Below are 25,019 nucleotides of genomic sequence, written 5' to 3'. Positions count from 1 at the left end.
ATTCTGTTTGAGCTTTTAATAAGTAGTTTTTATCAAATGTAAAAAATTCAATTTACAATTTAACTTATAATCAAATTGGCAAAAATACTAAACAAAATACAGATTAAGTTATTTGATTAACAACTAATGAGCTTTCCTTATCACTTCAAGATGGATACCATCAATATCACCTGTGACACAGCTATAAATCTGCTAAGTACAAGATCTGCAAGGAAAATTCCGCATACTTAGAAAATGAGTTTAATTTGTTAACAAAAAGTTTTAACACCATTAATCAATATATATAAATTAGTCTTATTCCTTTAAGCACCATTTTAGCTAGAGCTCATGTGAGTTGATTATAATAAACAAGGTGAAGAATTTTCCAGAAATGTTTCTTTAAAAATATTTAAAATCTACTTTGTGTAAGAAACATTTTTACATAATTATAACTTATAATTATTAATTTTCTACATTAGTTTTAAATAAAGGAACCTGATCCTTTCATCAAAATTTGTAAATATACATACAATTATGAATATTACATGGAATTCTTAGCTAGAATAAATTCCAAATTTTTAGTTATATTTATTTATAGAAATTAGTAAATCTATAATTACCCCGTTTCACCTATTTAAGGACAGTTAAAATGAAATCTCCATATATCGGTTGAAAGTAGATATGATATTACTTTATTTAATAATATTTATGAAAAAGTAACAATCAAAACATAGTAACAAATTAGCTACCATCTTACAACAAATACATAATAAGATACACAAGAGCAAAAAAATATATGTTAAGTATTTACACACTAAGAACATCATTGAAAACATTAATAAAAGTTGCAATAAATAAGTATTTAAACCAGCATACAAACCTAATAAGTATATAATAAAATATTTAAAAAGCAAAAAAAATAAAATAAACAACCTAGTGGAATTTATAAAATTAAACGTAATGACTGATAGAATTTATATATAGATAAAACAAATAGATCCTTTAAAACTAGATTTCTTAAAAATTAATTACAAACATAATAAATTAGATTTTAATATAGCAGACCATCTAATAAACAATAAACATTTTATTTCTGATAATAACATTAATTTAGAAATATTACAAATTAACCGTTTGAAGACCATTCGACAATTTTTTGTCAGGTCAGTTTTATGCTAAAAAGACTAACTGGCAATTTTTCGTCAATCTCATTTTATGTGAGAAAGATGATTTGGCAAAATTTCATCAGTGTCCAAAATGACATTTGTATTTATCATTTGTTCGGTCATGGCAGATATGGTAGTCCACTTGACAGAGGTTACGTTACTTATGGTTTAAAGTCGCATGTGATATCACAATTAATATTCAAATGGTTATTAAAAGTAATATTATTATCTTTTGGCCAATGGAAAGAAGATTATGAAAGCCACTGAGGACCATACCACCAAAGTGACATGTCAAGTAGTTTACTTGGTGTACAACCTCTAGACAATACATCCGCTGGATTATCAGAGGGATTTGACATAATGCCAATTAGCATTCAAAGTATTTTTCTGAATCTCAGAAATTTATTGCTGACAAATACTTTCCAACTAGACAGTTGTCCATGAATCCAACGTAGTGCTGTTGTAGAATTTGTGTATATCTCATCAAAATGTATGTTTAAGGCAGTAACTGCCTTTAATAATAAACGAGTAAGTAGTAAACAACCACTAAGTTCAAGTCTTGGTAGTGTAATTTGTTTTAAGGGTGCTAATTCTGATTTAGAACAAAGTAAATTAGAAGGAGTTGTATGGTTGGCATATATAATTCGTATGTAAACAGCCTTAGCCTTTTATAAGGGCATCAAAGAATCCATGTATTTGAGTAAAATTAATTCTACTATTAATGTTAGGTTTGACTGAACAATTGATTTCAACTGATTCTATCAAATGCAACTGGTTGTATAAATTGAGCCATTGTGTTAGCAGTATTTCATCCCAATTAATTTTAAGTTACCACAACAATTGCATAAAATCTTTATGTGAGAAAACAATAGAACCAATGAGTCCTAAAGGATCAAACACACCTGCTATGATGGACAGAATTTACTTACTTACTATATTTATGTACTTTTATTGTGTTTTTTAGAATCATTAGAAAGAGTAATTTAGAAAAGTAGCATGTCTGAAAAATTATTCCAAAGAACTCTTAAAGTACGTAAATTCTGTTCTTGATTTGAAGGAATGGAAGAATTCTATTCAGAAGAAATGGTACTATTATTGAAAAACCATTATGAAGTGGAAAACCATATTGTTGTAATAATTTAGAAATATCAATTTTTAATTGGGCAACTTCATTTAAGTTATCTGAACCTGTTATGAGATCATCAACATAAAAATCGTTTCAAATGGTCTTAGAGGCTAGTGGAAAATCATTCTCATTTTCATTAGCTATTTGGATTAGACATCTAGTGATGTCCACGGTTATGTAACGTGTAATGGTGTAATGCATTATGGTTCGTAATGCAAAGTGTTTTATCTCTTGATCTGGATTATCACGCCAAAGAATTCATTGTAAATTGGAATCACTAGGTTCAGCTAATACCTGACTATAAATTTTAGCTGTCAGACGTAATGATGTAATTATGGATTCTGAATCTAAACAATATGGAAAATAGGTCTTGTTGGACTACAGGTCTGACTAATAAAATATCATTACGGGATTGGCCATTAGTGATTTTAGCTGAACTGTCAAAGACAACTTGAATTTTAGTACTTAGACTGAAGGATTAAATGCTGGATGGTGGGATAAATAGTAACACATTCGATTTGTTAATTAACAAATCATTGGAACTAAGTAATGACATGTGACCTAATTTCTAAATTTTCCTGAATGAAAGCAGAGTAATCCCTTTTAAGGTTGGCACTGTTGATTAGTTTTCTTTGTAAAGATAAGAATCTATTTTTAGCATTAAAAAACAAATCACCTAGTTGAAAGTTATTATCTTTATGTGGTAACGACATGACAAATTTGCCTTTATTATTTCGAGTAGAGTTCAATTGAAAATGTTTTTCACTTGTAAAGGTTTCATTAACTAAAGCATCAATATAAATTTCTTCATTCTTCCAGAATTTCTTGACTATAGTTGAGAAATTTTTATAAGTGTTACGAACAATAAAAGATACTACAGTTTGTTGGCCTTAACATTATTAGGAAGGCAACCAGTAAGTATACACCCTAATTTAGTTTCATGACTAATAGGATATCTGGAATTTTGAATGAACTTCCCAGATAAGATAAAACTCAAATAAAATTGAGTTCCAATTAGTATGTCAATGTACTTGCCAAGCTGAATTTTATATCTACTAGAAATATATTATGAGGAAGATTAAGATTAGAAATGTCAAACGTCGCAGATGGAATGCTTTTGTGCAAGATGATGATTCTTCAAAATTTTACCCATTGTTCTGGAAGACTAAAGATGATGATTCTTCAACGTTACAGATTAGATCCAGCCCGGAGGACCAAAAATTTAGAATAATATGCTGCCTTGGTTAAATACCTCGGTTAGGTTTAATTATTCTAACTATTTTATTATTCACTGGTGCATTCAAATAAATAAAAGTCCTTATATTGTTTATATATTATATACATTTTTATTTAAAAATTTAAGTCCTTCTTAACAAAATTTAAAGTTCCTCCATTTAAAAAAAAAAGCGCAAATGAAACCTATGTCTTATATACATATTGTTATCACATATGCCTAATTTAATATCGGCGGGCAAACAGAATGGCAACTCAGATGCGAGCTTGCGACAGTATATGGACACACTGATACAAACATCACTACTGCCGCGCAGTTCTTCCACCATAGCAGCCCCACCACTCTCAGGCTCCAATAAAAGAGCATGCACGAGAGTGAATTTCCAATTCATCGTTGACCACCACCTGGAGAAGACCAAGAAGAAGACAGAAGTTCCCTGGCCGGCTCAATGTGGGACCTCCTGACGGATGCCAACATCCCCACCGGAGCAGCAAGTCTAGCCAGCCTGCTGAGGGAACCACTGGATGCAGACGCTACCTTCCAGCTCCAGCTTGCCAGGCTTCAATCACCCTGGCCAGCGAACTCAGCTACAGGAGCAGGAGCCAGCCCAGCATGAGATCGCTCGGCGAAAACCACCTAGGCCACACCAGCAAGGACAACCAATGCCAACCTGACACTGCAGGGCTCTGGGGGCCACCACTGCCATGCTGTTGTGGGGACCCAACTGCCATTGGGGGAAAGCCCAGTCGGACTTCAATGGACAAGCCGCAACTCCCCGACTGATCAGACTGCTCTGACTGAGCAGACCAACTTCCGGACCCAACAGCTCTTCTCAGAGCTAATACAAAAAATGGCCCTTTTCTTGGTCACCACAAAGTTATGAAATACAAACTGTCGAAGCTGTTAGATGACAACAGCCCTTCTCAGGGCTACCATAAGGTTAGCAATTACAACGAGCTGTCGAAGCCATTTGGCGACAATATTTATATATATATATATATTCTCAGAATAATTCCTAAAACTATTTTTAACACTTAAGTAAAAGTAACATTTTTAACATAGAACGCTAAAAGTAGTTTTGAGGTATTCCAAAACTACAAATGTTGGAGTGACAATGCTAGGAAAGACAGAAAATAACACTGAAATCCAATCTGAGTAACTGTTAATCTATTGTCAATGAGTTAAGCAATTCTACCAAACAGTAAAACCAGCCAATAATGAAAAACTGTAAACAGCAAAATCGACTCTAATTAAAATAAATACAATACAAAATTAGTCAAAAAGAAGAATATTTAAAGGAAACCCAATCAAAGTAACTTGCATTAAAACACACTTATCATTAAAATCATGGCTAGCTGAGATTCTTAGGAGTAAAATGTTCTGTCAATTTAATGTTAAATCAAATTCACTTATTTACAATCATTTTTCTCAGAATAACATAATAAAATATAATATTATAACCATACAAATGGAGATACCAAAGTAATATTAAATATAAATAAAGAAATGGAAGGTGGTAAAAAAAGTCTTGCTGGCTATGCTTTGAGTAAGACAGTGTAGAAAAGGAAAAAATAACAAAAATATGTATACTTACAGGTTGATTTGTAGGTAATAATCTCACTATAACATGAGTATATCCAGCTTTATACAAATCAATCAAATTTAACTCAGCTGTTTTACGTTTATACACTTTTGTTGGAGCAATACGACCATAACCAGATAAATTATCCCCTGTTGAGCTGTAACAAAATAAAAATACAAGTAGGTATGCATGTATGTTTATTTAACCTAAAGCAATGTTCTAAAACTGAAGGCGTATCCAGTCAATATCCAATGCAGAAAATAAAAGAGCTAATGAACCTACTATCATTAACAACAAACTATTAGTGAATTATACAACAGTATATAAATTAAGGTTTAAGAATGAAAGAGAAACTGATGAATAATGACACAAAATCTATAAAAATTAAAAGTAAAGAAATTTTTGTTTTTACAAGAACAAAGTTAGTAGTGTTTATATACTAGATAAACTACAGAAAACAAAAAATGGATAAAGTAACTGCAAAACAGTGTAACTTACTACATTATTTTTTTAAAATGTAATAAACTGAGTAAAATATAATAGAAATATAAGTATATCTTATAATAATCAGGGAGGAATAATTGGATATAAATTAAAAAATTAAATTTTTAATTATTAATTAAATTTTTTTTTTAATATGTAGCCAAAATATAATAAGCAGTGAATAGATTAAAGCTTACTGTGAGAAATGCAATGAAAAATAATAGAAACTAATAGAATTGCATAACAAAAAAATAAATAAATTCTACATTTAACTTAATTGACGTGGTAATTAAATTATTAACAAACTTATTTTCTTGCTTTCTACATTGTCAATTTTCACAATTTTAAGGAAATTTTTTACAAAAGTCCATTATTTCATATTTGAATAAAGTAACCAAACTAGTGAGCTTTTTCATAAAAAAATTGATAACCATCCTATATTAGTTTCATTGTTTTCAATAAATTTTTATAAATCTATTCTATTCTTAGAATTTCTGAAGAATAATTTATATTTTTCCATCACTTCTAACTTTCTTAAGGACATAACATAGGCAAATTGTGAAAGAAATGAAACTAGGTGAACCAAATTCAAAACAATGAAAACAATTTTTTAATAAATAAATTCACTGAATTTCATAAAATTTCCTTTAATCATTGTTTTTAAAATCATTATTACAGAAGGCCCACCCTACAAATAACAATAACAATTTGATAGCATTGAAATTTTTTATATATTTTGATGCACAGCCCATCAATGTAATTTATCTCTTTACAAAATTCTACTATAAATTTCTCTCACTCTCCTATTCAACTTAAGACCTCTAATTCCTAATTATATACATCCTCATGTTTCCTTTCTGTTTATTCTGTCAATGTTTCATTATCATTAAGTGGTACCCATCATACATACATTTTCAAGGATTTCTTTCTAATTTTAGAATCAACATTTGAGACTAGATAATATGCTTTTGAAGTCTGCATCACAACAAAACTAAATTATACTTTTAGATTCTAATAGGGTATTAAAAAAAAAACTTTTAATGTAAAAAAAATAACTAAACAAAGGATCAATGGATCCACAGTCCTATCATTTGGAGAATTCAACATCTCAGGCATTGTTTTGCAAAGAAACACTATAAAAATCACCATAATCCACTTCACTAAAAAAAATAATATGGGTGAAGGCGCACTATAAAAGACAAATCATTTATACATTCAATACCAGGATCAATCTGAAAGTTCTTGACCTGATAAGAGATGGTACAAATATGACGAAATGACTATGATATTGTGATCCTTTAGATGGCATGGCGCAAAGTTTAAGATACAAGCACTTAGTTGCTTGTTTGTGGCAATCTAATAATAAAGTTTTGAATTTTCTGAAAGGTTGATAAAATTGATGTTTGAACTGTTATAAATTACTTTATTAAAAGTTTTAATACGGACAGACATGCAAAAAGAGTTAGGTTTCATTTTAAAGGAGTCTTTCCCGTCATTTTCAACAATAAAAAAGTGAGCTACCGAATTTTAAATGTGGTTGTACATTCATTCAAAATGACATTTAAAATGCTCAAAACCTGCTACGAGCAATAAAATTTATGCAAAAATCTACATTTTTGTATTAAATGATTGCCGACTGAAGGTAAGTGATCTCGTTGACATTTCAAACATCTATAGGGATAATGTCCATTACATTTCACACAATGTTTTGGGTATAAACAAGCTTTCTGCTTGATGGTTACCATCTTCTTTGTTAACCAAATGATGCATTTTTGTTACCCAAAAATGCATTAGACTGAATATGTCTCAAGGGTATTTTAACTAATTTAAAAGCGATTACGCTGAATTTCTTCCATGTTTTATAACAGTAGATGAAACATGGATTCACCATTACACACCAGAAACCAAACAATAGTCCAAACAGCAGATAAGAGCAGGTAAGAATGCACGAAAGAAAGCAAAAAAAGGTTCCATCTGCAGGAAAAGTTATGGCTATGGATTTTTGGGCTTCTAATGGTGTGGTGCTCAAAGACTAACCAGAAAAAGGCAGGCAATTATGGGGGAGTGTTATGCCTCACTCCTGGGCCAATTTTTCTATGGATTTGAATACTAGATCATGGATACTGGTGTTCTTTGGTGGTTGGATTTCAATTAACCACACATCTCAGGAGTGGTTGACCTGAGACTGTACAAGACTACACTTTATTTAGCTCAATATATATTACCCTCATTGATCCTCTGAAGTAATACTTTATGGTGGTTTTGGAGGCTAAAACAGAAAAAAAGAGAGGTTACTGGACTGATTGAAGGGTGTTATTTAGGCTAAACATCCACATCTGGCTGAAAAGAAATAGCTCAATCATCATGATGATGTGCTAGTACACACATCTTGTGTTAATGCTATAAAATTCCATGACCAATGTTTCTAATTGCTTCCACGTGCATTTTATTCGGCTCCCAGCAATTACTTCCTCTTTCCAAATCAGAAGAAACGGTTCACTGAATGAAGATTCACTTCAAATGATAATGTCAGAGCTGAGTCATCTTATTTTTCAAAGTTGGCCAAATCACAGACTGAGGGTATTAAAAAATTGGAAAATTGTTAATCTATATGTATCGAATTGCAAGTGACCTTGTTGAAAAATTAAAAAAAATTTTGGAAAATCTTGTGTGCTCATTTTCAGCCGGAGAACTTTCCCAATGATGCTCATTAATTGTTTAACACCTTTTCCCCCAATTTTTTTTTTTTTTTTGTTATGTAGGATTTAAAACAAATTTTAAAGCCAGATACCCTTCCTAATGCTAACCTACAAGAGTCTGAGGTGTGGAGACTTATAGCATATGAAAAAGCCATGTTGACCAGAATTTAAATCGAAATTTTCTGGAAGAGACAAGGTTGACTGTTTACTTATGTAAAAAATAACTATTACAAAACCAACTAACACTAGTAACTTTATTTCCAAATAGATTTTATAACTAAATAACTGTCAAGAATTTTTGAGTTCTACATATGAGAGGAACTTATTTTAAAAAACTTTAAATTAGCACTTCTTATAAATCAAATTAACCTATATTGGAAATATTATTCTCTGTTTTATTGCTGTAAAATGGGAACCTTGAAATACTGATTTAAAAAAAAAAAAGAAGGAATAAACACAAATTTATAATTAATTTATAAAAATTTTGGTTTGACATTTCATTCAAAATATAGAAAACTTGAGTTCTATGTGCTCTCAACCTAACAGAAATTAATTTCACATTTTAGGGGAAAAAGACATCAAAAGAATGCAATTATTTGAGTTACTTGTTTGTCCAGTCTGAAGCTCTGCATTTCTACTTCTGCCTGAAAAATTTGTTACTCAAGAAGTTCATCCAGTTTGATTAAAAATTGAATTAAATCAGTACTATTTGTTCAATCAATAAAACTCAGAATCAAAATCTTACTCAAAATTATAATTTTTACTTTCATTACTAGAGAAACCATAAAATCCTTTAATAGAATTACACCAAGATGCATCACTGGATGACTAATTTTCATGAAAAATCTGCCTATTTTTGTCATTTAATAAATTTTCAATCACACTGGTAAGGTTTCACCCATTATATTAGAAAAATCACAGAAAAGGATGTTTAAATGAAAAGAAACACACAATAATGAAGTACAGCTGAGAAACAAGTTTGTATTTACAAACTACTGAATGTGGTATAAAATGAAACCTTGGAATGTTTTAAGATCTGACAAGTTCAACTAGCTAGATAGTTACATAAGGATTAATAACTGAAATACATATAGTACATTGCAACTGGTCACTTGATGCTGTCTTGTTGGATATTGTTAGAAAATTAAACACTAATCCATATGAAATGGATTTGAACAAAAAATAATATGTGTATCAGCAAAAGCTGCAAGATTCACAAGTGAATCAATTAATTATCAACTGCTGTGTCCCATCTAAATTCTGATCAAAGATCTTTAATTTCAACCTTTTTTTACATTATTTTAATGATGTGTACAATGAAATAATAAAAATTAAATTATTTTATCAACACAAATACCAAAACTGACAAACAAGAAATCGTACGTCAACCTATTAACAACTGGTGCATTATCAAATAAATAAAATTATGAAAAAAATGAACAAAAACATTAAAATAATGAAAAATGAGAACAAAGCAGATAAAATAAAATTAAAATGTCAAAGACAAATTAAAAATGAACATTTACCATAATCTTGATTCTTTATAAACCGCACTGGCACGACAAGCAAATAACCAGTCTTTATTTCTATGATTGACCAATAATACATGCAAAACTTCACGTTGTGGCAAATCTGTAAGCCTTATCATTATATGAACAGATTCACTGCTACCTGTTGGATAAAACATTGTGTACTGAGTGCGTAATGTCTCGAACCACTCGCCAGGTGGAGATTTATGATCCCATAATATGACTTGTGATGTGTGATGTGAGGTACCATAACATTTACCGGCACTACGCTGTAAAAATAAAGCATCAGTAATATACCTAAAGCACTTATTGAAAATAAATATATAATGAACAAAACGCGCAAGTCAATAAAATTAAGGAAAAAGAGGATGAAAGAAGTAAAAAATTTTACACATCCAGAAACAATGAAAAGATTACAAATAAATAAGTACTTTCTTCTATCGAATAGTGATATTTTTATTCAGTTTATTTAAAATGGTATTCTAAAAAAAAATTACAATACTACTGGATTAAAAAAAGGATTTCTTTTCTACACATTTCAATGTAAACAACTGAATCTAATAGAGTTTATGTACTACTATAGTTAAAGGTGTATTATAATAAATGATGCCCTTGGTCATAATAAGTAAGTTTTTGAGTAGATCCAATCTTGTCCATAACTTCCTTCACTTTTATTACTTAGAGACACTTAAAAAATCTTTTACTGTATACATCCAGAAAGTATTTATTTATTTACAGTAAGGTGAAAAAACACACAGGCAGAACCCAATCCTTTTTTTTTAAACAGAAAAACATTACTGATACATTACAGAGATAGATTTTACCATTGTAGAGTACATAATAAGAATATTATTACATTACAAATCAACAAAATCAGAACTAATTTACCATCTGCTCTGATTAAAATGAATCTCTAATCAAGGCATGATTTTTAACAAGTCATTAAGATAGACCTCTCCATCAATTTATAACATAAGGTACCTAGCCTTAACTATTTTTTTTTAAATAAACGGGATTCTGACTCTCACCATGCCTGCTAAATAATAGCCTGTGAATCCTGTTCAATGGAGAAAAATAATGACTGGCTGTTTTTGAACGCCACAGAAAAAATTAGTTTGCTTATTTATATAACACAGGAACATAAAAATTCAAATTACCAAGCAAATAAAAAGAGGCCACCGCGCCATTCAGAATGCTATACAAAAACTGCTTTCATCTCTTCTGCCTGATAAAGCTTCCAGACCTAAAGACACTCTGAGGACCTTTGAAGGAAAATCAAAGTGGATGGATGTTTATTTTTAAAATACTTATAATACAAAGCTCTTATAAGTTTCTTTTGTAGATGTTCTAAGTTGTGTCTGTAAAATATTACCCATATATCAGGTTGAGATTATCAAACCGTAATCCAAACAAGGACACATAAGTGTCTTATAAATAAAACACTTCCTCATCCTTGAACACCAAAAAAATTCTCAAAAGAAATCCCAATAATTAATTTGATCTATTAAGCTTGAACTACTAAGCAGTCAACTTATGCATGAAATTTTAGTTTACAATCACATACAATATTCACAACTTTCATGTTATAACCAACACCATGAATACAACAAATGCTAACTGGAGTTAAGTTTGATATGAACAGTTCAATTAGAAAGGTCATTGCTGTTCTGTTGTAAAAAAAATTTATAGAAATTATTTAAGTAAAACATTTTGCTTTTAAAAATGTTGTGTTTTAAAGTTTATTTTATCAAAAATTTCATTTTTAAAAGCATTATACTAACATGAATAATCTCATTTTTCTTATGTTTACTTGATCATATGCCCATATCTTTAATGAAGGATAAATACAGTCTATGAAATAATAAATGAAATATTTATCATATAAAGTTAACTTCAAATAATAAATTTAACAATGAGATATTCTAATAAAAATGTATACTTCAATATACCAATCTGTAAAAATAGATGTAGGAAAATAATGTATATTATATATATGTAAATTAAATATTAACATGTTTTATAAAATGATAACATTTTTATTAATATGGTATCTATCTAAACACAAGTTTATATCTATATTTGGTTGTTTTTTTTTATATATATATATATATATATATATATATATAATATATACAAAGTCATACTGCGCTGGCACTATTATTACTTAACTTTGTATAAGAATATCATTTAGCCTGTCTAGTCTATAATTACGTAATTATAGAAAGTTTCTGATTACTCAGAAGGTGTGAATGAAATGACATAATTTTGTTTATTTTTAATTTGAGATTATTTCATTCTTTAATACAATTTAACAAATAATCTTTTCTACAAATTGTCTGTAATCTCATTTCAAACTTTGACATGCATTTTATATTTTATTTTAAAAAGAAACTGTCTAGTTGAAACAGTAAGTTATGTATTAAATTTAACTTCATAAATTTGATAACACAGATTCATGAACAAGATGCTTAGTTAAAAAATTATAATGCTCATTTTTTGTAAAATCAATTAATAAACTTCACCAAAATAATTTGAAACTCTGTAAGTAGTGCAAGAAAAATATTCAGTGAATTATACTTAGAAATAAATAGTGCCAGCACAGTACAAGTAAATAAAATGCGGTAATATTTACTTGCAGATATTTGTTAATTGCTAACTATAAGCCTTACTGAACACTGTGTAATCAGAATGAGAAGCAAAAAGTCAGAACTAAAACCTTCATTTCTGCATTAAGGCAATTTTTTTACAAAATATATCTACAGTTTATGTTTTTGAAAAATATAGTCCGTAGTAGTACAGAGACAATTTACAAACATAGTACTCAGTCAATTTTATGAGACGCAGAAACAGAGAGCACTAGAGGTATGAGATCATTTAACCATTCTTCCTTCAATGTAGTCAAATCTACACCAACTTAATCTTTTTATTTAATACCAAACTTACTTTAATCCTGATGTATTTAAAATAATAAAAGTGATTTATTAGTTTGATGTACTTATTAATACATTTATTAAAACTCCAGCTGAGATTGGAGCAGTCATTCAATAATTAAACAGACAAACATTTTTAGTGAAGGAAACGCTTAATGCAGGCCACTGAAACTTTTTTAATTGTTAGTTGGCAACCTTACAAAGAATGATAGTCAGCTGTTCGATTAATATTTACGTAAGCATAACCTCTAAAGTTTTAGTTACAATGGCATGTCCACTTGAAGAAAATACTTTTGATGAACAGCATTCTGTGATTCGATTTTTACTTTCGCAAAGTGTTCAACTGTCAGAAATATTATCTCGGATGTACAAACAATACAGAAGTAGTTGCATTAACTGTGCAAGTTTTAAGCATGGGTATAAAAGTTAAAAGTGGCTGCAAAAGCATGACCGACAAATACTGCTCCAGGCAACTGGTAACAGTGTCGACCTTGGCATTAGATTCTAATACTGATTCACTTTCCAAGAAGACTGATAACTTACAGTTGAAAAAATTGCTGAAAAATTCAAGTAAGTGTTGGCACAATTTATTCCATCATTCAAAACAAACTGAATTACCATAAGACTTGTGCAAGGTGGGTTCAAGAGAGCTCACTGTTCATCACAAAGCTGAGAGATTCTGCATTTGTACTGAACTCAAAAATCGTTTCAATAACGAAGGTGATACATTTTTGGAAGGACTTTAGCCTGTGATGAAACTTGGATAATCACTTTGAGCCAGAGTCCATGCATCAAAACATGCAATGGAAACACCCTGAATCACCTGTCTAAGAAATTCAAAACGCAACCATTGGCTGGTAAAGTCATGTTAACCATCTTTTGGAATGTTATGGTTGGATTTTCTCTGATTATTTGGAGGAGCAATGCACTATCAATAACCTATACTACTAAGCCATGATTGAGAACAAAGTCAAGCCCGCGTTGAAGAGGAAATGTTGAGAATGGCAGAGGAAAGGCGTGCTGCTATTTCTTCAAGACAGCACTCAACCTCATACAACACAATTAATGCTGGAAACTATTGACAAAGTGGGTTGGGAACTCCTACCTCTTCCTTCTTACAGCCCTGACCTTTTCCCTTTGGATTTTTATCTGTTTGGTCCAATGAAAGAAGCTTTGCATGGCATCAAGTTCAACGACAATGAAGAGGTAAAGAAAATAGTACAAAACTGGCTTCGAGATCAAGGTACAGAGTTCTTTGATGAGGGAATAAGAAGACTCGTCAAAAGATGGAACAAATGCAGAGAAGTTGGTGGGGATTACTTGAAAAAGTAGACAAAAAATTCTATTTATTTAATAAACCATTTTTGGTGTACAGCTGTTTGGCTGTTTAATTATTGAATGACCCTTATATATACATAATACATACATCCATTAAAACACACTAGGAGAACACATTAATTTAATTTTGCAGCTCATCCCTAAGTCATATAAGTAATTTTAAATACATCTGAAGCAGGAGAACTCAAGAATATCCTAAGCTCTGCTCTACAACCTCTACAATCTAAATAAAAAAAGCATCTTTTGCAGGAATGTAAACCATTACTTTTCATTTCATCCTTAATCTGGTATAAACTACACATTTCAAAGATAAAAAATGTTAATATTAAACAAAAACTTACATTTAAGAAATGGTAGTTAACAACAGCTTCTCTATGAACATTATCATCACTGATCTTTTTAGTAACAGGATCAACACAATCAAACAATGACCTTGTTATAACTAATATCAACTGCTTACACCAAGTTATTGATAAATGATCAGTAGATAACCAAACATCTGGAATTTGAGTAGTCTAAAATAAAAATAAAAAATAAAATATAGCAAAATAAAAAATAGCTAGCTTGATAAATTAGTAAACTTGAGAAGTGTTTTTATTTTAAATTTTAATTAATATAAATAAATTGTATTTTTTGTACTAAAAAAATAACTTGAACATCCCACATTTAGAATTATAAAATAAATGAAATGATGCTTTCCTTATGTTTTTCTCTTTCTTTATTCCAATAGTACTTTCACGGGATACCACATCATCAATTTACATAAATTATATAAAATTACATATCAAACAAACAATTTTTTTTTTAGAATAAAAAATTAGAGGATTAAAATATTAAAATTACTATCATTGCAATCGAATATGCATGTGTTTTTATATACCTACTATTTATATACGAGGGTTATTTTTTTTTCAAGGTCTGATCGGTCACGAAATTAAAATCACAGTGAAATAAAAACTTTTTTATTTGTAACAAGTACATAGTTACGCGTACAAGTACGTGTTACATAGTTACGCTATTTCTCTACATAGTCGCCAGTCCAATTTAGACATTTGTCGTAGCGTGGTACCAACTTTCCAATACACTCGTTGTAGAATGGAGCAGCCTGTGTTTTCAGCCATGTATCTACGCTGGTCTGCAGCTCGATGTCTGTGCCAAAATGTTGTCCTCCTAGCCAGTGTTTCATGTGAGCAAAGAGGTGAAAATCGGATGGAGCCAAGTCCGGGCTGTATGGTGGGTGATCAAACACTTCCCAACAAAAACGCTGCCGGAGCTTCTTTGTTACAGCTCCAGTGTGTGGCCGAGCATTGTCATGAAGAAAGACAATGCCTGATGACAACATTCCTCTCCGCTTATTCTGTATTGCCCTTCGTAGACATTGAAGAGTCAGGCAGTATGAGGCTGCAGTGATGGTCGTGCCACATTCCATGAATTCCACCAAGAGAACTCCATTGTCCTCTGGAACTCTGGTCCCAAAACACAGTAGCCATACACTTTTTGTTGGAAAAGGTTTGCTTGAACTTCTTTGGTTTACTGGGAGATTGCGAATGCATCCACTGTTTGAATTGTTCTTTTGTTTCTTCGGTTTTGAATTGGACCCATGTCTCGTCAATTTTGTTCAAAATTAAAATTGTTTATTGTGGTAGCGCTGGAGAATTGTTAGGGAGGCGTCCATTCTCATTGTTTTGTGATGGTCAGACAGCATCTTGGGAACCCATCTCGTTTGCTATTGTTGCAGACATGTTTACGTGCTAGCTGTGTGTTCAGAACTAAACGAAGTGACGCGGCATGATTGAAGGCCATACTAGAGACGCTGTGCAACACATATGCGCGGGTTTTTATTTCGCAACCGATCGAACCTTGAAAAAAAATAACCCTTGTACCTAAGATGTCTCACCTGACAGGAAAAAACATGCTTTTTTTGAAAAAACAGTGCTATCTGTTGGATGTAAAAGCAACACACGCTATATTAAATATTTTACAATTCCATTTCAATGTTTTCAATATGTGTCTGCTATAGACTAAAAAACTACTGGACCAATTTACAAATGGGGAAAAAGGGAGAAAGGGAAAAATCGGAAAAGAGAAGAGGGTAAAATCAGAAAAGGGAAAGAGGAAAAATCATAAGAGGGAAAAGGGAAGAAGGAGAAAATGGAAAAAAGAAAAATGGGAAAAGGAAATGGAAAGGAGGGAAAAGGAAAGAGAAATGGGGCAATATGAAGGTGGAAAGGAATAAGGGAAAGCGAAATGAGGAAAGGAAAGGGGAAATGTATGAAAAGGGGAATGGGGAAGGGAACAGGGGAAGCAGGGGAAAGAAAATATGGTAAAAATGAAAATGGGAAAAAGAAAAAGGAAATGGGGAAGGAGAAAAGGGAGAAAGGATAATAGGGAAAATTGGAAAGGTTAAATTTTGTGAAGTTCCGTAATGTTCATTTTGTTAATGTTTTATCAAATTTTCAATTGTGTTCATTTAATATATATATATACTCAAATCTAGCAATAGCGAAGCATTACCAGGTCTGCTAGTAAATAATAACATGTTTTATCATGTTATAAACAAAATAAATACATTGATGGCTACTAAATATACCTGAACAATTGATAAAGGTCAATAGAAAATGTATTGAAAATTATACAATTATCTAATATTTATAAAAAAAGGATAATATTAATAAATAAATAAAAAAATGTTTAATTGATATTTTAACAGAAGAATTTTGGAAATAATAAACAGTTAACGTCGGTTGATTTGTAATGATTACATATTATTAAAATTTAAATCAATTTCATTGCCATGTTAGCAATAATTTTAATTAGTAACAAGTGGAAAAGGTTTTGGTGCAAACCCTATGAAATGCCATCATTCACAGTCCACAATGACTGTAGTAATCAAACAATCAGTGAGAATATATTAAATTACAAACACAATCTTTTCGGTAATGGCTGAAAAAGAAAGAAGTGCTACTAATTCAAGAACTACTGATTTAAGCTTTACTGAATGAAGCAACGACCATCTTAATAGTAATTATTAAAATCACTAAAAAAAATAAAATATAAATAAAATCACTAATAAAATATAATTTAGTTTTTTTTATTGGACCTCATAGTGTTATACTAGGCTTCAGGGCTTGCCTACGGCAGCCTCCACAGCTAAGCTCTCTGGATGGGTTGCCCTGACAGGTGGCATCTCAGAATGGGATTATTAAGTGTCCAAATTGATTACGTCTAAGTTAAATTAGCAATTTAACTCTAGAAATTGATACTAACAAATCGGGATTTTCCTCTAGTGATCAGTAAATTCCGGTGCCTACTTTTTGTTTATTGCTCATTATTTTATACAGAAAAACAATTGCATAAATAAATAAAAAATATGTAAAAAACAACTTTTAAAACAGCACTGCTTAAATTAAGCACTAAAATGTAAAAAATAATTTTAGGACGGTATCTCAGAATGTATTTGACAATTAGCTTTGATGGTAATAGAGATATATTACGTGAAAAGTCATAGCTTCAAATTAAAAATATGATGTTTTTGCCAATTTTTTCTTATGCCTTTTTGCACCTCACTTTAGGCCACTCGTCACGCATAAGAAAAAATTGGCAAAAAACATAAAATTTTTAATTTGAAGCTATGACTTTCGCATAATCTTACATATCACAATCAAAGCTTGTTGTCAAATCCATTATAAGATATCATCCTAAAATCATTTTTTACATTTTAGTGCATTCAATTTAAAAGTGTTTTAAAAATTCTTTTTACATATTTTTTATTTTCTACTTTTTAATGCATTTAATATAAGAGTGGTTTTTAAATTTTTTTTTATATATTTCTATTTTCTACTTTTTAGCCTTCATAAATTTATACTTTACAGCTTCGCTAACAGGTTTCAGCGTATTTAGCGAGAGACTGGATCGGTAAGTTTTATGGTTGGAGAGTGCAATCAAAACACAAAGCTAAACAATTTAATTTCCGGATAACCAAGATCGGGTCAATAAAGAGTATACCAGATGCATTAAACAGTTAGCGCTTGACCTGCTGATACATACACCATTTGAATCATGAAAATCGTTTGCTGAAATATTATGGTGGCACTCCTTCACACCTCCTCTCTAATTTCCAAACGGCATCCCGAGGGCACATGAAAATATCATCCAACAGGTACCACCGGGAGCAGATGGGGTATCATTGAAGGCGGTGAAAAAACATTTTCAGAGCAATAGGACTGACCTTTTTCCAGATATTTGCGATTTTCAACCAAAAAATTGGTTTTGGTTAAAAAGTACTAAATTTTCCCAAAACTTTAATATACAAATTGATATATATTTTGTATACATAAACAGTATATCGATATATAATATTATAACAAGTATACACCTAACCACCATGAGACATGTACTAACAAGTTGGGATTTTCCACTAGTGATCGGTACATTCCGGTGCTAAGCTAAGGGGGATGCACACACAGACATACATACATACAAATGCTGATTAGTAGGATAGGATTAATATCGAAAATTATTTTTCCTATTTATTATGTGATTTTATTATCACAGTTTTCAAGTGAAGTCTCATGTAAATGTTGATAAAAAACATTAAAAAAAATTTATACATTTCTGTAATATTTTCATTTTTAACATTTTTATATTGTAAGTACTTATAACAATTATAAGTCTACTTTTATATTATGAATATGATTGCTTTCAATTTTATTCTTATTTTATTAGAGAATGCATAGTATAAAATAATAACTTTTTTTTTATTTTTATCCTTATGACATCTGCTTATGTAAAAATTATTTTATTATTATTATTATTATTACAAACCAAATGTCTGCAGTCACGGCAATTAATTAATTGTTTTTATAACCTTAGTTTTTATCGTTAGTTGGTTATATCACAATTGTTAATTTGTTCTTTAGATAAAATTAAATTCTTTTTTATTTATTTTCTACTGTTTTCCACAAAGAATTTCATCTAACATATCAATAATATAATGAATATTTTAACTTTTATAGTGAATTTCACCTAACGTATAGTGAATATTTACCAAAAACTGGAGCACTAATCTCTAAACAAGAAATAAAACATATACTACTTATTAAACAAGTCATCAATATAAAAGATTAAGAGATGGCAATAATAATGGTGGCACATAGTAAACCACTAACAATACTGTGTCAGTGTTAAACATGCTACAACAATGCCATTTTTTATAGCATTTCTAGTTATTTCAGATCAAGTACTACCTACAAGTACGAAGAGGACTAGGAAAGTTTTGCAATATGATTTTAGGATTCCATCATCACTCATAAAATGCCTCCCTTTCAGTTACCTGGGGTAACAGAGTGAAATCACATGAAGAGAGGTCGTCAGGACTGCATGGAAGGTGCTCTAACAGTTTTATTCCAGTCCTGACCAAACACTCAGATTAAACTTTGGAGTGATGCACTGATCTTCTTCACCATTAACATGGTGAAGAAACCATGGTTCCGTCCCTGAGTTTGGGCACAGCTTCTTGAGAGTTTAATCAAATTTAAGCAGGCATTCCACAGTATACTATTTCAGTTTCCAACGCAACTTGCTCTAAAACTCCTCTCACAATAAAAAATTCAGCCACCATCCTCTTCTCAACTGATCTGGATTTTCAAACAGTCACGGAGATCTCTGAATCTTCAAACAACCGAGTCTTAGTTGAGACCTCATAATAGAACATCCAAGTTTCATCTCCTGTCACAATACTATCGCACACTGACTTTTTCCATTTTCAAACTTTTACAGCACCATGAAACATGATGTGCCGTCTGATTGTCGGACAAGTTATGCAGCACCCAAAGGTACAAAGCTTTCTAACATGAACATGCTCTCACAGAATATCACGAGCTGCTGTATATTAGTGCTCAAAGATACCTCTATTTGATGGTAGATCACATGTCTATTTCAACACTTTTTATACCGCAGCAATGTTTCCCTCAGTCACAGACAAAGACAGTCGATCTGAGCTTGGAGCGCTGTTTTGGGAGGTATAATGAGCACTCTAATAATATCTCTGCAAACAATCATCCGATTTTCAAAATTCAAATGAGGTATTTGTTAATAGGTTGATGGCTAACTTTTGCATGATTCAGATACTCTCTCAATTCAACAGATCACAGTTATAAAGGCAATTACTTTTATATGGATTTGAATACTAGATTGTGGATACTATTGTTCTTTGAAGGTTGGGTTTCAATTAACCATATATCTCAGGAATGGTCGACCTGAAATTGTGAAGACTACACACTTCATTTACTTTCATACGTACCATCCTCATTCATCCTCTGAAATAATAATACCTTACGGTGATTCTGGAGGCTAAACAGAAAAAAAAGTAAAAATCACAGTTATTCGGAAATGTTACCTAAAAATGAAAAATCCTTTATTAAAAACGTGTAAATAATAATCTGTTACAGTGCTGCACTTCTCATTCAGGCCACTAGATGGCAAACTGCTAAATTCTCATGCTCCTTCCTTATAACAAATCACTCCCAAGATATTTTTAATAGGGATATTTTCAATAGAGGTCTTAAAATTGAAGACATCATATTGTGAGCGATTCATAATCAACACCAAGCAAAAACTATTGAGGATAAATTGATGAAAATGTATATACATGTTCTTTTTATGCTGTAACTGCCCACTAAGAATGGTGCTTTTTGAAATTCCGAGTTTAAAGGGATAAAATGGAGTAACAATGAAATTTACTATTTTATTTTTAATTTCTCGGTAACAATGAAGATATCGGCTTGATTTTTTTTTTTGTGTATATTCTTCTTTGAATATATTAAAACCAATTTCTAGATTTTTTGAAATTCGTGTTTTGCAACATCAAACACTGAATGTAGCAAATATGATTAAATTTAAAACCACACACATTATGTTTAAGAAAAAATTTAATCAATTTTAAGTAGCATTAAATATTTTTAAGTACTTATTGTCTATTATTCAAAATTTTTTGAAAAATGGACCTTCAAAATGTCCTGTTAAGTATACACCCTTATATATTTTAAAAATAATTTTTAATTTAACCTAATTCTATTTCTTTTTTAAATATTAGAATAGTTTTTCAGGAGTAACAATATAAAAATATACTTTAATTTTAGGAATTTAAAAATTCCCTCTTTAATGAAATTTCTCTATAACAAAGAAATATTGTACCCCATCAAATTCAGTAGATAAAATTTATTGTATACAGATAAATGTCAAACACAAGCCAATACACCATCCACTCATACAAAAACAGAAATATTCATAATTTGAAATGTTTTCATCTTAAAACATTGATAACTATAAAAAGCCAGGAGGCTATTTTTTAACCATTAATAATAATAATAATAATATCTTTAATTATAGTTACACTTAACAGCTGTAATCAGAAAAAAAATAAAAATTGGGTGGTTATGATAAGACAAATATTTGTATTTAGTAATCTTGTAAATGATGAACTTATACAGTTTGTCTCAGTAGTTTCTTTTTTTTAAATTATCCTTACAACAGGAAACAAAGATCCTAAAAGTTGGAGATGCAAAAAATTTTAACTAGAAAAACTTTTGCAGAACTCATTCACTCTTTAATAAAAAAATAAAAATTTTAAAAATTAAATGTAAAAGATGTACACAATTATTACAATACTATATACTGACTTTCAATACTTTGAAATGAATAAAATTTACAATATTCTTACCAAAACAGAGACAGCAGCATCAGGAGTATAAATTAAATCAGATCTAATTAATAAATCTCGTACACCACCACCAACAGATACTAACGTAGCGGATGTGAGAGGGGGTAACAATGTTAATCGCTCATAATAATTAGCCATCATATTATCTAACAATAACGCAGGTGTATACGGTGTTGCCAATGTGTACATCAATTTTACCCAATCTGGATTAAAATCTGGTTCTAAAAATAAACCTTTTGCAATAACACCACCCTGAAAAATAAAAAAACACATTATATATATTTTACTTTTATTAAAATAAACCACACCATACAGGATATTGAGACAAGACAAATCTTAACTTAATTTTACCATGAAAGTACTTTCACGAGATCCTGCATTCTTAATCATGACTGAAATGTTTATAATTAAACTGCATATTAAAAATAAAAATAAAATAATGAAAACTGCATTCGGTCAATTCAGTAAGGGCCAGAAGACATTTCCACACAAACGTACACTAACATGTATATGTGTTCAGAATCTCCTAGGATTCAGGGGCTCATTTTTTTAATACTTGACCCACAGACTCAAACTCCCATCCCATCCTATTCTTTTTCTTTGAGTTATTGGTTTAATATATGAGAGAGACACTCTTCAAAAGGAATCCTTCATTTCTTAGCTCCTCTAAATTCAACACTGATATCTAGAAAAAAGTTAACAAAATCGTTGGCTTTTGAAAAGTAAGCTCTTAGATAATTTATATAAAGTATTTTTTATATATAAGGATATGAATGAAAAACTCAATTGTGAAGTAGTACATTTTTAACAGATATTTTACTTCAGCATGTAGTATTGATTTTCTTGGTCTATCAAATTCTTCATTGAGTTCTTCAATACAAAAACAATTTGGCTACAAAACCTACAGCTTATCAATTTACAAAAATCTACATTAAGTTAGCACACAATGATTAATATGTACAATAAAAAACTCATTACACAGAATATATACTAATGTTAACTATCATTTTCTTATACTTAAGAAAAAATCATTATACACACAGTCTTTTTTACTCTATATAAGCTTATTTACATTTTATGCAATTTCATAATTCTTATCTTTAAAATAAAACTTACCATCGAATGCCCAATTATAACAATTGAATCAGGTGGATTATATTTATATAATTGAAATATCCTCTGAATTGAATGAAGAACAAACCTTGTTTGTTCTGTAAGAAATCCACCAAACAAACCCATATATTCTTCATTGAGATCAACAGAAAAGAAATTAAAATGGTATGAACTGTGAGAACTTAATGCCTTCCTTAAACTCACCGAAGCCAAAGACCTCACTGAAACATTTCAATAATGCATATACAGATTAAATAATGCTAATGAAGAAATGTATACATTACTGTAGTTATTCAGACAGTAAAAATACTTAGTTAGGTAAACAATATATCAGTTTTTGAAAGACTTAATGTTGAATCTGTAAATTTCTAAAGAAAAATAATCTATTTTTGCAATGTGTTTTCGTTTATCTATTTATTATGTTACTATTATAAATTATAATTCTGCTGGTTGTCCCATAATAAGTTTCTTCTGCATAAAACAAAAATTACACATTATAAAGATAAAAAATAAAGATTAAACTTTTTTTTTCTATTATAGCCAGCACTGGATTTTTTTGTTAATCACATTTATAGTCTGATATCATTGTGATAAATTCACATTATTTTAATGTAAAAGTTTAAGAAAAGTAATTGGATATTTAGGTTGGCAAGAACTAAATATAAAAGTACATTTAAAGATGGATTTGAAAAACTCTTCCAACTTTATCACTTGTAACAATGTAAATTTCACATTAAAAAACTCACACACAATAGTAATGTGTGTACAACTGAGTGACAACCATTAATTCACACATGGTAGTAGTCTCTTATGATTGTTCTCCTTTTCTTATTTTTGAGAAAGATCTTTGGATTTTTGTGAATGAATCTTTTTGTTTCACAGACAGTTATTTTTGAACACCTATAAAATTTTATTGGTAAATAAAAGTATTAGGTAATCAATTCAATTTAAAAAAAAAACTGAAATGAAAAAATTATTTTTTTCGTCTTTAAATTTATTATTCTGAAGTCTGGATAAAATTAAGGGGTTAGTAATTTAATGATAGTTTTTCTTTTTAATTTTATGGCAGACTTAAAATGTTAAATTTTAAAGACTGAAAAAGTTTTTTTTGGTAGTCTTTTTGAAGTCAATTTCATTTATTTTTAAGGAAGTTCTAAGGATAGATATGGATTTTACAATGACTAGATATGGCTTCATCTACTGTTCCACATCAATTTAAAATCATAATTCTCCAATTTATGAAATCAATTATTAAAAAAGAAAAATATATATACTTTTCAACAAAAACAACTAACTCTTTTAAGTAGAAAATAGGGGCTTAATTTTTATTCTGTTTTGACAGAAAGAACACAGTTGTGAAGTTAATTAACTTAATTTTCACTGACTTCACATCCCATCAAACAATTAAAAACTTTTAATTTTCTAAAATAATGTAAATATACAACAGAACTCCATTTACATTTCAGTTTCAGCACATCTATGAGAATTCTTAGAAAATAACTATAATAATTTATCAGTATTAGACAAAGTGAAATCCATGATATTTTATGATATGCATAAAATGTTGTTAATAAGATAATAATTACTATTATCTTTTCTGCTAAATCACTACAGTTTCTATGTTGAGTACCTTTCTTAGTTTCATTCTTTTATTATATGTTGATGCGTTTCAGAACCCCTCCACTGTCAAAATTTATTGTACTGGTACTTTTAAATTTCTGTTAATCTTTATATAGCATTTAATCAACACTCTTCTCTATATTTGATGTCATGCCTTATCTGGTCTTCTTGTTTATTTGCTAAGAATGATTATACTTATATTTTATCTTAACTTTTTACTTTTAAATATATTTTAAACGATAGAACGATGATGATAAATGAACAGATCAACAATCAAGCGGATGTCCTTTTCAAAAACCTCAATTTATTCAAAACAGGAAATAGATAAATAAAATCAAAAGATAGGTATAACCATTACTAACAAATAAACAAGAAGACCAGATAAGGCATGGCAACATATAATAAAGGAATGAAACTAAGAAAGGTAAACAGTACTCATCTATAAAATGTCTTGAAATCTACATGTCTGTATCTACATGGCCTAAAGCAAATTTGAGCCT

At 29.9% G+C, this 25,019-nt stretch overlaps 1 protein-coding gene across 2 annotated transcripts in view; it reads right to left on the bottom strand.

Annotated features, from left to right (window-relative positions):
- PGAP1 (GPI inositol-deacylase) overlaps positions 1 to 25,019 on the bottom strand; it is a 92,251-nt gene that overhangs the window by 31,552 nt on the left and 35,680 nt on the right. For both annotated transcript variants that reach the window (XM_075375244.1, XM_075375245.1), the window contains 5 exons: positions 22,903 to 23,120; positions 21,787 to 22,038; positions 14,408 to 14,581; positions 9,796 to 10,067; positions 5,100 to 5,244 (listed from right to left, as the gene is read on the bottom strand). In XM_075375244.1, coding sequence (XP_075231359.1) covers positions 5,100 to 5,244; positions 9,796 to 10,067; positions 14,408 to 14,581; positions 21,787 to 22,038; positions 22,903 to 23,120 — 1,061 coding nt within the window. The remainder of the gene's footprint in view (positions 1 to 5,099; positions 5,245 to 9,795; positions 10,068 to 14,407; positions 14,582 to 21,786; positions 22,039 to 22,902; positions 23,121 to 25,019) is intronic.

This window comes from Lycorma delicatula, chromosome 9 (genome assembly GCF_047948215.1).
Source record: "Lycorma delicatula isolate Av1 chromosome 9, ASM4794821v1, whole genome shotgun sequence".
Taxonomy (NCBI): Eukaryota; Metazoa; Arthropoda; class Insecta; order Hemiptera; family Fulgoridae; genus Lycorma; species Lycorma delicatula.
Note: the sequence above shows the minus strand (reverse complement) of the source record. Positions and strands in the feature narration are given on the sequence as shown.